We start from the raw sequence: 13,862 nt of genomic DNA, 5'->3' as shown, positions 1-13,862 counted from the left end.
AATGTACATCCTACTGAATCTGCTTACTCTGTTCATGTCTTGGTCTCCCTCTATGATTCTTACAGCCCCCTTCCCTCCCACCCCCACTTCCCTCCAGTACAGAATTGGTGATCACCTGGTATCTCAGAATCTCTCCTATCAACCGATTCCTTCTTCTAGTCAGGTTGTGCCCCCCAACTGTATTTAGTACCTCCTCATTAGTTACACAATCTAGGCATTAAATTTTCAACATTCTTCTATAGCACCCCATTTCAGAGGCTTCTAGTCTCTTCATGTGTGAACTCTATCTTCCGAACATGGGTACGTACACTGATAAAAATAGCTTCAGAAATGACTTCCTAAAGCTTAAATTGATAATGTTAACATAATTTCTCTTCTTCAGAAACGCCTTACTTGCCATTGCCACTCTAAATTTTATGTCCTCTCTACTCCAGTCATCCTAAGTTATTTCGCTGCCCAAATAACAAAACTCGTCTACTGTTTCAAGTGTGTCATTTCCTAATTTAATTCCCATAGCATAACTTGGTTTAATTAAACTATATCCAATTATCCTTGTTTCGCTTTAGTTGATGTTTATCTTATATCCTCCTCTCAAGACACTGTCCATAATTTTCAACTGCACTTCCAAGGCCTTTGCTGCCTCTGAGGGAATTACACTGTCATTGACAGACCTCAGAATTTTTATTTCTTCTCCTTGAACTTTAATGCCTACTCCAAATATTTCTTAGGTTTCCTTTTCTTCTTGCTCAATGTACAGATTGAATAACATTAGTAATAGGCCTACAACCCTGCCTCACTCACTCAATGACTGCTTTCCTCTAGGATCACTGTTGTTGTTGTTGTTGTGGTCTTCAGTCCTGAGACTGGTTTGATGCAGCTCTCCATGCTACTCTATCCTGTGCAAGTTTCTTCATCTCCCAGTACCTACTGCAACCTACATCCTTCTGAATCTGCTTAGTGTATTCATCTCTTGGTCTCCCCCTACGATTTTTACCCTCCATGCTGCCCTCCAATACTAAATTGCTGATCCCTTGATGCCTCAGAACATGTCCTACCAACCGATCCCTTCTTCTGGTCAAGTCGTGCCACAAACTTCTCTTCTCCCCAATCCTATTCAATACTTCCTCATTAGTTATGTGATCTACCCATCTAATCTTCAGCATTCTTCTGTAGCACCACATTTCAAAAGCTTCTATTCTCTTCTTGTCCAAACTATTTACCGTCCATGTTTCACTTCCATACATGGCTACACTCCATACAAATATTTTCAGAAATGACTTCCTGACACTTAAATCTATACTCGATGTTAACAAATTTCTCTTCTTCAGAAACGCTTTCCTTGCCATTGCCAGTCTACATTTTATATCCTCTCTACTTCGACCATCATCAGTTATTTTGCTCCCCAAATAGCAAAACTCCTTTACTACTTTAAGTGTCTCATTTCCTAATCTAATACCCTCAACATCACCCGACTTAATTCGACTACATTCCATTATCCTCGTTTTGCTTTTGTTGATGTTCATCTTATATCCTCCTTTCAAGACACGTTCCATTCCATTCAACTGCTCTTCCAAGTCCTTTGCTGTCTCTGACAGAATTACAATGTCATCGGCGAACGTCAAAGTTTTTATTTCTTCTCCATGGATTTTAACACCTACTCCGAATTTTTCTTTTGTTTCCTTTACTGCTTGCTCAATATACAGATTGAATAACATCGGGGAGAGGCTACAACCCTGTCTTACTCCCTTCCCAACCACTGCTTCTCTTTCATGTCCCTCGACTCTTATAACTGCCATCTGGTTTCTGTACAAATTGTAAATAGCCTTTCGCTCCCTGTATTTTACCCCTGCCACCTTTAGAATTTGAAAGAGAGTATTCCAGTCAACATTGTCAAAAGCCTTCTCCAAGTCTACAAATGCTAGAAACGTAGGTTTGCCTTTCCTTAATCTTTCTTCTAAGATAAGTCGTAAGGTCAGTATTGCCTCACGTGTTCCCATTTTTCTACGGAATCCAAACTGATCTTCCCCGAGGTCGGCTTCTACTAGTTTTTCCATTCGTCTGTAAAGAATTCGTGTTAGTATTTTTCAGCTGTGGCTTATTAAACTGATTGTTCGGTAATTTTCACATCTGTCAACACACGCTTTCTTTGGGATTGGAATTATTATATTCTTCCTGAAGTCTGAGGGTACCTCGCCTGTTTCATACATCTTGCTCACCAGATGCTAGAGTTTTGTCAGGACTGGCTCTCCCAAGGCCGTCAGTAGTTCCAATGGAATGTTGTCTACTCCGGGGGCCTTGTTTCGACTCAGGTCTTTCAGTGCTTTGTCAAACTCTTCACGCAGTATCGTATCTCCCATTTCATCTTCATCTACATCCTCTTCCATTTTCATAATATTGTCCTCAAGTACATCCCCCTTGTATAGACCCTCTATATACTCCTTCCACCTTTCTGATTTCCCTTCTTTGCTTAGAACTGGGTTTCCATCTGAGCTCTTGATGTTCATGCAAGTGGTTCTCTTATCTCCAAAGGTCTCTTTAATTTTCCTGTAGGCAGTATCTATCTTACCTCTAGTGAGATAAGCCTCTACATCCTTACATTTGTCCTCTAGCCATCCCTGCTTAGCCATTTTGCACTTCCTGTCTATCTCATTTTTGAGACGTTTGTATTCCTTTCTGCCTGCTTCATTTACTGCATTTTTATATTTTCTCCTTTCATCAATTAAATTCAATATTTCTTCTGTTACCCAAGGATTTCTACTAGCCCTCATCTTTCTACCTACTTGATCCTCTGCTGCCTTCACTACTTCATCCCTCAAAGCTACCCATTCTTCTTCTACTGTATTTCTTTCCCCCATTCCTGTCAATTGTTCCCTTATGCTCTCCCTGAAACTCTCTACAACCTCTGGTTCTTTCAGTTTATCCAGGTCTCATCTCCTTAAATTCCCACCTTTTTGCAGTTTCTTCAGTTTTAATCTACAGGTCATAACCAATAGATTGTGGTCAGAGTCCACATCTGCCCCTGGAAAAGTCTTACAATTTAAAACCTGGTTCCTAAATCTCTGTCTTACCATTATATAATCTATCTGATACCTTTTAGTATCTCCAGGGTTCTTCCATGTATACAACCTTCTATCGTGATTCTTAAACCAAGTGTTAGCTATGATTAAGTTGTGCTCTGTGCAAAATTCTACCAGGCGGCTTCCTCTTTCATTTCTTAACCCCAATCCATATTCACCTACTACGTTTCCTTCTTTCCCTTTTCCTACACTCGAATTCCAGTCACCCATGACTATTAAATTTTCGTCTCCCTTCACTAACTGAATAATTTCTTTTATTTCATCATACATTTCTTCAATTTCTTCGTCATCTGCAGAGCTAGTTGGCATATAAACTTGTACTACTGTAGTAGGTGTGGGCTTCGTATCTATCTTGGCCACAATAATGCGTTCACTATGCTGTTTGTAGTAGCTTACCCGCATTCCTATTTTCCTATTCATTATTAAACCTACTCCTGCATTACCCCTATTTGACTTTGTATTTATAACCCTGTATTCGCCTGACCAGAAGTCTTGTTCCTCCTGCCACCGAACTTCACTAATTCCCACTATATCTAACTTTAACCTATCCATTTCCCTTTTTAAATTTTCTAACCTACCTGCCCGATTAAGGGATCTGACATTCCACGCTCCGATCCGTAGAACGCCAGTTTTCTTTCTCCTGATAACGGCATCCTCTTGAGTAGTCCCCGCCCGGAGATCCGAATGGGGGACTATTTTAGCTCCGGAATATTTTACCCAAGAGGACGCCATCATCATTTAATCATACAGTAAAGCTGCATGCCTTCGGGAAAAATTACGGCCGTAGTTTCCCTTTGCTTTCAGCCGTTCGCAGTACCAGCACAGCAAGGCCGTTTTGGTTATTGTTACAAAGCCAGATCAGTCAATCATCCAGACTGTTGCCCTTGCAACTGCTGAAAAGGCTGCTGCCCCTCTTCAGGAACCACACGTTTGTCTGGCCTCTCAACAGATACCCCTCCGTTGTGGTTGTACCTACGGTACGGCTGTCTGTATCGCTGAGGCACGCAAGCCTCCCCACCAACGACAAGGTCCATGGTTCATGGGGGGGTAGGATCACTATTGCCTCATATTTTGCTGCATTTCTCCAGAATCTATACAAACTTGCCACCAGGTCAGCTTCTACCAGTTCTTCCATTCTTCTGTAAAGAATTTGTCTTAGTATTTTACAACCATGACTTACTAAACTGATAGTCTGGTAATATTCACACACGTCAGCAACTGCTTTCATTCTAATCAATACTAACTTCTTGATTATTCTTAACATTTCTGCATATATGAGTACTTCAATACATTTTTACTGTTCCTAATAATTTATTGAAAAGTTATTAAAACACTGTGTAACTTCCACTTACAAGCAACTATTAATGAAATGCAATGTCTCATAAAACGAGATTAACATAAAATCAGCAAAGAATATACAGAAAACATTCAAATATGGCTCATAATAGTGGAATAAAGCATCACCTGAGAATAAAAGGATGGAAGTATGAAAAAATGCACACTGTACGGGGTAGTTTAGTAAACGGAAAGAGTAGCGTTCAATTAAAATTCCGTATTGGCAGTAGAAATGTTGGAACACATGAGGCTATGCTGACCCTATGACTTATCTTAGAGAACAGATTAAGGAAAGGCAAGCTTGTGTTTCACAAAGTTGATTGGAATACTCTCTTTCAAATTCTGAAGGTGGCAGGAGTAAAATACAGGGAGAGAAAGGCTATTTACAATTTGTACAGAAACCAGATGACAGTTATAAGACTCAAGTGGCATGAAAGAGAAGCAATGGTTGGTAAGCGACTGTGACAGGGTTGTAGACTATCCCCAATGTTATTCAAAAATGGCTCTGAGCACTATGGGACTTAACTGCTGAGGTCATTGGTCCCCTAGAACTAAGAACTACTTACACCGAACTAACCTAAGGACATCACACACATCCATGCCCGAGGCAGGATTCGAAGCTGCGACCGTAGCGGTCGCGCAGTTCCAGACTGTAGCGCCTAGAACCGCTCGGCCACACTGGCCGGCACCAATGTTATTCAATCTGTATATTGAGCAAGCAGTAAAGGAAGCAAAAGAAAAATTTGGAGTAGGAATTAAAATGCATGGAGGAGAAATAAAAACTTTGAGGTTTGCCGGTGACATTGTAATTCTGTCAGAGACAGCAAAGGACCTGGAAGAGCAGCTGAATGGAATGGACAGTGTCTTGAAAGGATGATATAAGATGAACATCAACAAAAGCAAAACGAGGATAATGGAATGTAGTCGAATTAAATCAGGTGATGCTGAGGGAATTATATTAAGAAATGAGACACTTAAATTAGTAAAGGGGTTGTGCTATTTGGGTAGCAAAATAACTGATGATGGTCGAAGTAGAGAGGATATCAAATATAGACTGGCAATGGCAAGAAAAGCATTTCTGAAGAAGACAAATTTGTTAATATTGGGTATAGATTTAAGTGTCAGGAAGTCGTTTCTGAAAGTATTTGTATGGAGTGTAGAAATGTATGGAAGTGAAATGTGGATGATAAGTAGTTTAGACAAGAAGAGAATAGAAGTTTTCAAAATGTGGTGCTACAGAAGAATGCTCAACATTAAATGGGTAGATAACATAACTAATGAGGAGGTATTGAACAGAATGGGTGAGAAAAGGAGTTTGTGGCACAACTTGACTAGAAGAAGAGATCGGTTGGTAGGACATGTTCTGAGGCATCAAGGGATCACCAATTTAGTATTGGAGAGCAGCGTGGAGGGTAAAAATCGTAGAGGGAGACCAAGAGATGAATACACTAAGCAGATTCAGAAGGATATAGGTTGCAGTAGGTACTGGGAGATGAAGAAGCTTAGAGTAGCATGGAGAGTTGCATCAAACCAGCCTCTGGACTGATGACCACAACAACAACATTGGCAGTTATATCGTGTTGTCACACGCACACCACACCTGGGATCCACATGTTACACATGTGTACAATACGTATTATCCCCCACATTGCAGCGAGTACTTCTACCTGTACCGCGTGTCGTACCTGTGGGTCGTCGTGCTGGGATTCCTGCTGACACTCGTCGTGGGCGCCGTCGCGTCGTGGGTGGCGGGCGTCGCCTGCAAGGGGGACCGCAGCGTGCCGCCGCCAGACCCCGACCTCTTCGTGCCACCAGTCCGGAGGGTGCTGCTCGCGAGGAGAGGGCGCAGGGTGAGTGGCAGTGGTAACAGTGGCAGCACTGTCTCCAGCTGAGCGATGTCCTGACAACTGATTAGGCAGTCAATTTCAGATATAATCTGTTTGAAGACACATTTAGTATTGGATTAAAACCTGTTTTAGTGGTGGAGTTGATTATAAAGTGTTTCTGAAATAAACCTCTTTCACTTGTATATGAACTATCATGGGAACACAAAAACTTTTGTGATTTCAAATCACATCTTCAGGTGTACAAGATAGGAAATGTACAATGAACATTATGATAAACAGATAGCTATCCTAATAACCTATGCTGATGACAACCAATATGAAATACACATCAGTGAAATGTTTAAACCCTGATAAAAAAAGGAGTGGGAGTGGACATCTCAAAGTAAAGTACTGTTACCCATAACAAGCGGGATGTCATAATTCAAATTTACAGGTTGAAAACTGAAATATTAAATGTGCACCTACCTACAGTGAAAAGAGCAAAATAACAAAACAAGAAAAGTAAAAGCCCCAGCTAGATACATTGAACGCCCCTGGTTATGAATCCTCACTTCATACTGGGAAGCTGCAGACAGCAATGCTTCAGCCTCCTCAGTGTGCCAGTGTGTTCATGTGTATCACGGAGGGCACTACCATCACCGTGCACATAGCAGGGAAAGCCACAAACGTTTTTATTCAATCCAAATATCTTGGGAATGTTTGAGGCCTCTGTTACACAGCATAATCATATAAATTATAAAATATGTCAGCAAAAAAATTTTAAAACCAAATAGACCAGAAACAACAAGCCCAGGATCAATAACCTAGCAAATATCACACTACATCTTTGAAAGGTGATCAAAGATAGACAGTATATTGTAACGTCTTAACTCCAGCTGATTGTTAAGGGTATGTTTGGGGTATAACTTTAGACTCTTCCACAATGTTTAAGATCTGGTCCTTCACTTCTCTGTCTAAGACTTTTGAATTATTGACTACACCTGTTATGGAGTGGCCTGAATCACGTAAGCTGCTACTTAAAGTAGACTTTGAATTTCTCAGACTGTTGTGTTCTCGAAACATAATAGCAGACCCTCTGCCAGTCTGCCACACATACCTGGCAGGACAATTGTCACAACTGATGCAATATATACCAACAGTGTCGTACTTTTCACAGGCCACATACTATTTATTTACAAGTGTTTGACCAAGATTCTGTGGGGTAAAGAATACTAGCTTTATCTCTTTTGCCCTTTACTTTATTATTAAACTTAATTTATTTAATTTTATTATTAAATTATAGAGTGTCTTTCTTGACTGCAGACTTATTTAGTCTAGTGGCTTAAATGGATCTCAAGAGACAAATCTTGGTACTTAGTTTTAAAAAAAGTACACATGAGCCATTCTGCTGTGACCCCACTGGGGCCGATCTGACAACTCAGCTTCTGTGATGTAGCTACACAATATGCTCTATGACTTAATGGGCGCTGAGAGTCAGAAGAATGGCTCCACTATATATGCCGATCATTTGTCAAAGGTCGTCTCGCTCATCAGAGAGATTGAGCTTACAGGAAATGCCGTGTGTCATGCTGGATCACATATAGCGGTGTTGGGGTGACCGAAAAGCTCAGTATTTGTGCAAACAAGGCAACTTAAGGTAAAAGGAGAACCACCAAGAAACTGATAATAAAATGGGGAGAAAGTAAGAGCCTCACAAATTATATTTAGACATGGCAGAATGTAGTAAGGTACTGTTCCTCCACTTATTGTGATGTCACCCATTACATTTACAGGATATTATAGAAAATTGTTACATATACCTATAGGAGCTAATATTGGTCAAAAATGGAATAAAAGATGTGTCCGGAAATCAGTATCTGTTGAGATATGGCTCAATGTTTTCTCTCATTCCCATCTGTGTGTTACATAGAAATATATGCTACAGGCATGCACTTACCATGCATTCTGATGCATTCTTCAGTGCTACTTCACAGTGAATAAGCATTCTTTCAGATATACGGAGCACCATTTAGATTGTGTTTTGTGCATTGGTCATAAGCTACTGCAACATCTTGACATTGTTGATGGGTCGGGCACACATCAATGTTGTTAAATATCCCCAGAGCCAGAAATCCAACGGATTCAGATTTGGTCAATGAGGAGACCATGGTACTGGACCTCCCCAGTCAATCCATTACCCATGAACATTGCAGTGAGATACTGTTACACAATCAGTAGAAAATTGGGTGGTGACCTGTCATGCATAAAACAATCATCATTCTGTAATGGTAATGTTCTCCATTTGTGCTAATAATTTATTGTACAGAAAACTGATATGCGGCACCTGTTTAACTGTATGGTAAAGTCTACGGCCCTAAGAGCCTTTCACTGACAATTCCCACCCATACATTCATTCTGAAGTGATCCTGATGCTTTATTACTGTGATTGCTCAAGTATTGCATTGGTCCATACACGCATACTGTAGTAATTTACTATGGCATCTCTTGTGAATTCTGCCTCATCTGTAAGTAAAATACAGTCTGAGAACTGCGGATTTTCAACAGCTCATGTCATAACAGGTATTGATTTTTGGACATATCAAAATAAGTACTTTCCTTCTATTATTCACCAATACTAACTTATATAGGAATATATGACACTATATTTAAACACCCTGTATTTAATGTATAGGTTGTTTGTTTTGGTATAGAACAACTGAATAGCTACAAAAAATGTGAATTGTATGAAAAAATGTTCCAGATAAAAAGTTAATATTTTCAAAGGGGACATATATCTGTGCTGCCCACTAACTTCTCTCCCCACAATGCAGTGGTCAATTTTTTTATTTTCAAATGGAAATCTTCATTTTAACGCAGATTTGGAGTCTATGCCAAAAAATACCTAGGGTTTACCTGAAACTTTCTTTGCATTTGTGGTAGGTGGGGCAGTAATGAACAGATTTAAGATTCTCTGGCTTTTGCAATTAAGAACTGACTGATTTCATTCTAAATTGCATTTGTGATAAAAGTGTAAACTTTACTCTTCTGAACAGTTGTTCTTGTGTTCAAAACTTGATTGCACAGTAAAATTTTTTTGTTTAGACCTTTGAAAATGTGGAAAAGAAGCTACTTTTACTATAACATGGGTTCTGTTCCCCACAGCACCAGGATGATGAATTTTAGTGAGTCCCCTCAAATCTCAATGTGTTCTTCCACATAATTCTAGTACACGCTTAAAATTTTGCTCATAAAACTAGAACCAGCTACATGTGTTGTTTTTTGTGCATTCAGATAGTTGTTAATCAAAATAACTTAATTGCTTAATGTATATATGTTTTCTCTACTTTTCTGTCTTTTATATTACTGTTGAAATTCAGCAACTGCATAATTTATTAAAATTAAAATTTAAAACAGTCTTGATTTTAACTACTTTTAAGATCACTGACTATGTTTTCAAAAATCTTATACATAATTTATTGTTCTGTAGAGACAGATTTATATGCATCTGTAAACAGCTGCTGCTACAGAGCAGAGGGCAGTTCGTGCACAACCGTGTACAGTCACCGGGCTGGTCAGTCAGTATAAAGTCACTTCTGCAAATTCCCAGTTGTACAATTACTTACAATGCTACTTATTAATTTTTTTAAACTCCTTCTGAAAAGCCATTGGCACTGAAATGTGAATTTGTCTCCATTATCCATTTTTTAAATATTTTTTTTTTATATAAAGTGGTTTCACTGTTGAGTTCTTTAAGCATTCAGGAAACTAAACATTACTAAAAGAAGAATTACAAATTTGGCCAAGTACTGGACCAACATAGGCAGCACAGTGCTTTAGTATTCTGCTAGATAATCCATCATGTACCTGAGAGTTCTTAGTCTTCACTTATTGACTCAGTGACTGAATCTCCACCTTTCCAGTATCATAGAGGTGTATTTCAGGTAGCAGTCTTTGAAAGCCGTTTCCTAAGAGAATTAGATAATTACCTGGAGAAACTAAGATTTTATTTAACTTACCCACTATATTCAGAAAGTTACTGTTAACTACTCTACATTGTACTTATTGTTGAAAGTTACTTAAAGTTCACTTATAACTTCCCAGCAACTGACTTATGAAGAAGTAGAAGAAGAAGAAGATTTCAGAGTAACCAAACTAACGGGACTGTAAACTTAAAGAAAGGCAAAACTACACTGTACACAAACAGGCTTCAGTGATAGGCCTGGGTGTAGCTATTCTGGCCTGCTGTGAAGGTATTGTGATGTGGTTGTGCTGCAAATGTCTGCATATCATAGACATTTGCAACCCAACATTTACATTATGCACTGTGTGTCTTGTTTGGAAACAAATTTGTTCCATTTGCTCGCGATTCTTGCTGCCAACATCAGTAATGTCCATTTTAATCTTTCCCCTCAAGCTGGATTTTCAAACAGCTCAGTACTTTCTTAGGTTTCTTTTCTGGCAGTGTTAGCTGTATGTTAACAGTGGTACAGAGTAGTATGGATCGAGTTGGCCAATATATCTAGTGTGAAGGTTCACTGAATGCAGTGGAAGGAACAATACAGCGATGCTATAATGAAATATTCTCACATGGATGGCAAACCATATCATAATATCTTCATACCACATCAGAAAAGCTACAACCAGTGAACAGTGGAATTCTGTGTCTCTGTGAGTTCAATGTCCTGTTAATTAGATTGCTCTGTAATCATCATCTCCTTGTAAAGTCAATTGCGGGCAGTTACAAGTGAAGTCCAAATATTTTTCCATGACAATACAATATACAGTATTTAACAATTAGGTCCCTTATATAGCAGCTGAGTCAAATAAAAGCTTAGTTTGCAGCCCAATCCAGATATGAAAAAAAAAATTGTGTAAAGAGTTAAACTAGAAGCAATTATTCTGTAAAAAGCCACTGGATAGCATGGATTTCTCATACCAATACGCCCAGAATTATTGCTCAAGAATCTCTATATCACATTTTATTTAGGGCAAAACAGTAGTGGGCGAAATACTTATCCTTGTGGATCTCCATACTTAGTGCTTTTCTCACTGTGAATTTGGTTTTATTCCTGTATTATAATTTGTTAATGTGATCTGCTTTCTGTAACTGAGACAAGACTTTGTTCACAATGCAACATTTTATAGTTTCTCTTGTAGAATTAAAAGATCTGTGCATCTGAAGGCCTTGGAAAAGTTCCATAAAATATTGACAGTTTAAAGTTTTTCCTATTTGGCTCTAGCACAGTCAGTGGGTGCAGCCAGTATGGATGTGTGTGCAGGGCTCCAACCCGGTGCAGCTGACACGTGTGGCCGGTGACCTGTCCAATGGTGTGGGACCAGCTGCAGACACCAAGAGCCAGGAGGAGCCGCTCAATGGCATAGGTGGCCACCACGTCACCCCAATGTGATGTCGACAGAGTACAGTGGGGACTGCTGTGAGCTGAAAGGTGAATCCACATGGCATGCGACCATGAATGTATGTACCCTATACTTGAGGGATCATCATAATTTGACCCAAGATAAACAACAGACCTGGTACTGCCACTTATGGGACCTACATTTGATGTTATACAATTGTCAAGTTTGTTTCGTTCTTGTGTCTAAGTGCACCAGTGCAACCCTCTACTTTCTATTCTGAAGGTTAGATGCCATTTGTAGAAGGCATGATGTCACAGACTGTAGCAAGGTCACAGAGTATACTGACTGGATAATTTTTCTTGTTTACCTGTGCCAGAACTTAATTTGTGAGGTCATGCTCAGCTATATGTGTGTTAGTCCTTTCATTACCACCACCTGGTACCAAATTATACAGGGTGTTAGAAAAAGGTACGGCCAAACTTTCAGGAAACATTCTTCACACACAAATAAAGAAAAGATGTTATGTGGACATGTGTCCGGAAACACTGAATTTCAATGTTAGAGCTCATTTTAGTTTCGCCAGTATGTACTATACTTCCTCGATTCATCGCCAGTTGGCCCAATTGAAGGAAGGTAATCTTGACTTCGGTGCTCGTGTTGACATGCGACTCATTGCTCTACAGTACCAGCATCAAGCACATCAGTATGTAGCATCGACAGATTAGTGTTCATCACGAACGTGGTTTTGCAGTCAGTGCAATGTTTACAAATGCGGAGTTGGCAGATGCCCATTTGATGTATGGATTAGCACGGGGCAATAGCTGTGGCGCGGTGCATTTGTACCGACACAGATTTCCAGAACGAAGGTGTCCCGACAGGAAGACGTTCGAAGCAATTGATCGGCGTCTTAGGGAGCACGGAACATTCCAGCCTACGACTCGCGACTGGGGAAGACCTAGAACGACGAGGACACCTGCAATGGATGAGGCAATTCTTCGTGCAGTTGATGATAACCCTAATGTCAGCGTCAGAGAAGTTGCTGCTGTACAAGGTAACGTTGACCACGTCACTGTATGGAGCGTGGTATGGGAGAACCAGTTGTTTCCGTACTGTGTACAGCATGTGCAGGCACTATCAGCAGCCGATTGGCCTCCAGGGGTACACTTTTGCGAATGGTTCATCTGACAATGTGTCGATCCTCATTTCAGTGCAAATGTTCTCTTTACGGATGAGGCTTCATTCCGACGTGATCAAATTGTACATTTTCACAATCGACATGTGTGGGCTGACGAGAATCCGCATGCAATTGTGCAATCACGTCATCAACACAGATTTTCTGTGAATGTTTGGCCAGGCATTGTTGGTGATGTCTCGATTGGGCCCCATGTTCTTCCACCTACGCTCAATGGAGCACGTTATCATGATTTCATACGGGATACTCTACCTGTGCTGCTGGAACATGTGCCTTTACAAGTACGACACAACATGTGGTTCATGCACGATGGAGCTCCTGCACATTTCAGTTGAAGTGTTCGTACGCTTCTCGACAACAGAATCGGTGACCGATGGATTGGTAGAGGCGTACCAATTACGTGGCCTCCACGCTCTCCTGACCTCAACCGTCTTGACTTTCATTTATGGGGGCATTTGAAAGCTCTTGTCTACGCAATGCCGGTACTAAATGTTGAGACTCTTCATGCTCGTGTTGTGGATGGCTGTGATACAATACGCCATTCTCCAGGGCTGCATCAGGGCATCAGGGATTCCATGCGTCGGAGGGTGGATGAATGTATCCTCACTAACGGAGGACATTTTGAACATTTCCTGTAACAAAGTGTTTGAAGTCACGCTGATACGTTCTGTTGCTGTGTGTTTCCATTCCATGATGAATGTGATTTTAAGAGAAGTAATAAAATGAGCTCTAACATGGAAAGTAAGCGTTTCCGGACACATGTCCACATAACATATTTTCTTTCTTCGTGTATGAGGAATGTTTCCTGAAAGTTTGGCCGTACCTTTTTGTAACACCCTGTATAAATATTTTTGTGGATTTGTGGATGTCAGAGCAACATATTTTCTTAAGCAAGCAGCAGATTTCCAACTTTAATAGACAGTTATCCAGTGAAGAATCACAATACTACAACCTAAAAGTCCATGCAAGAAAAATATCAGAGCTATAGGATCTCATGGAAGACCTCATGGAAGAATTACAAAATGTGTGAAAAGAAATATATATACTCTTATATAAATGGTATGCAAATAAATG

At 40.1% G+C, this 13,862-nt stretch overlaps 1 protein-coding gene across 11 annotated transcripts in view; it reads left to right on the top strand.

Annotated features, from left to right (window-relative positions):
• The window catches only part of LOC126108737 (putative sodium-dependent multivitamin transporter), a 745,960-nt gene that overhangs the window by 391,382 nt on the left and 340,716 nt on the right, over nt 1-13,862 (top strand). For 3 of the 11 annotated variants that reach the window (XM_049914079.1, XM_049914076.1, XM_049914074.1), the window contains exons 11-12: nt 6,067-6,262; nt 11,518-11,685. The exons of the other annotated variants lie outside the window; for them this stretch is intronic. In XM_049914079.1, coding sequence (XP_049770036.1) covers nt 6,067-6,262; nt 11,518-11,646 — 325 coding nt within the window. In that variant the 3' untranslated portion in view covers nt 11,647-11,685. The remainder of the gene's footprint in view (nt 1-6,066; nt 6,263-11,517; nt 11,686-13,862) is intronic. 11 annotated transcript variants of the gene reach the window in all.

The sequence above is a fragment of the Schistocerca cancellata genome, chromosome 11 (assembly GCF_023864275.1).
Source record: "Schistocerca cancellata isolate TAMUIC-IGC-003103 chromosome 11, iqSchCanc2.1, whole genome shotgun sequence".
NCBI lineage: Eukaryota > Metazoa > Arthropoda > Insecta > Orthoptera > Acrididae > Schistocerca > Schistocerca cancellata.
Note: the sequence above shows the minus strand (reverse complement) of the source record. Positions and strands in the feature narration are given on the sequence as shown.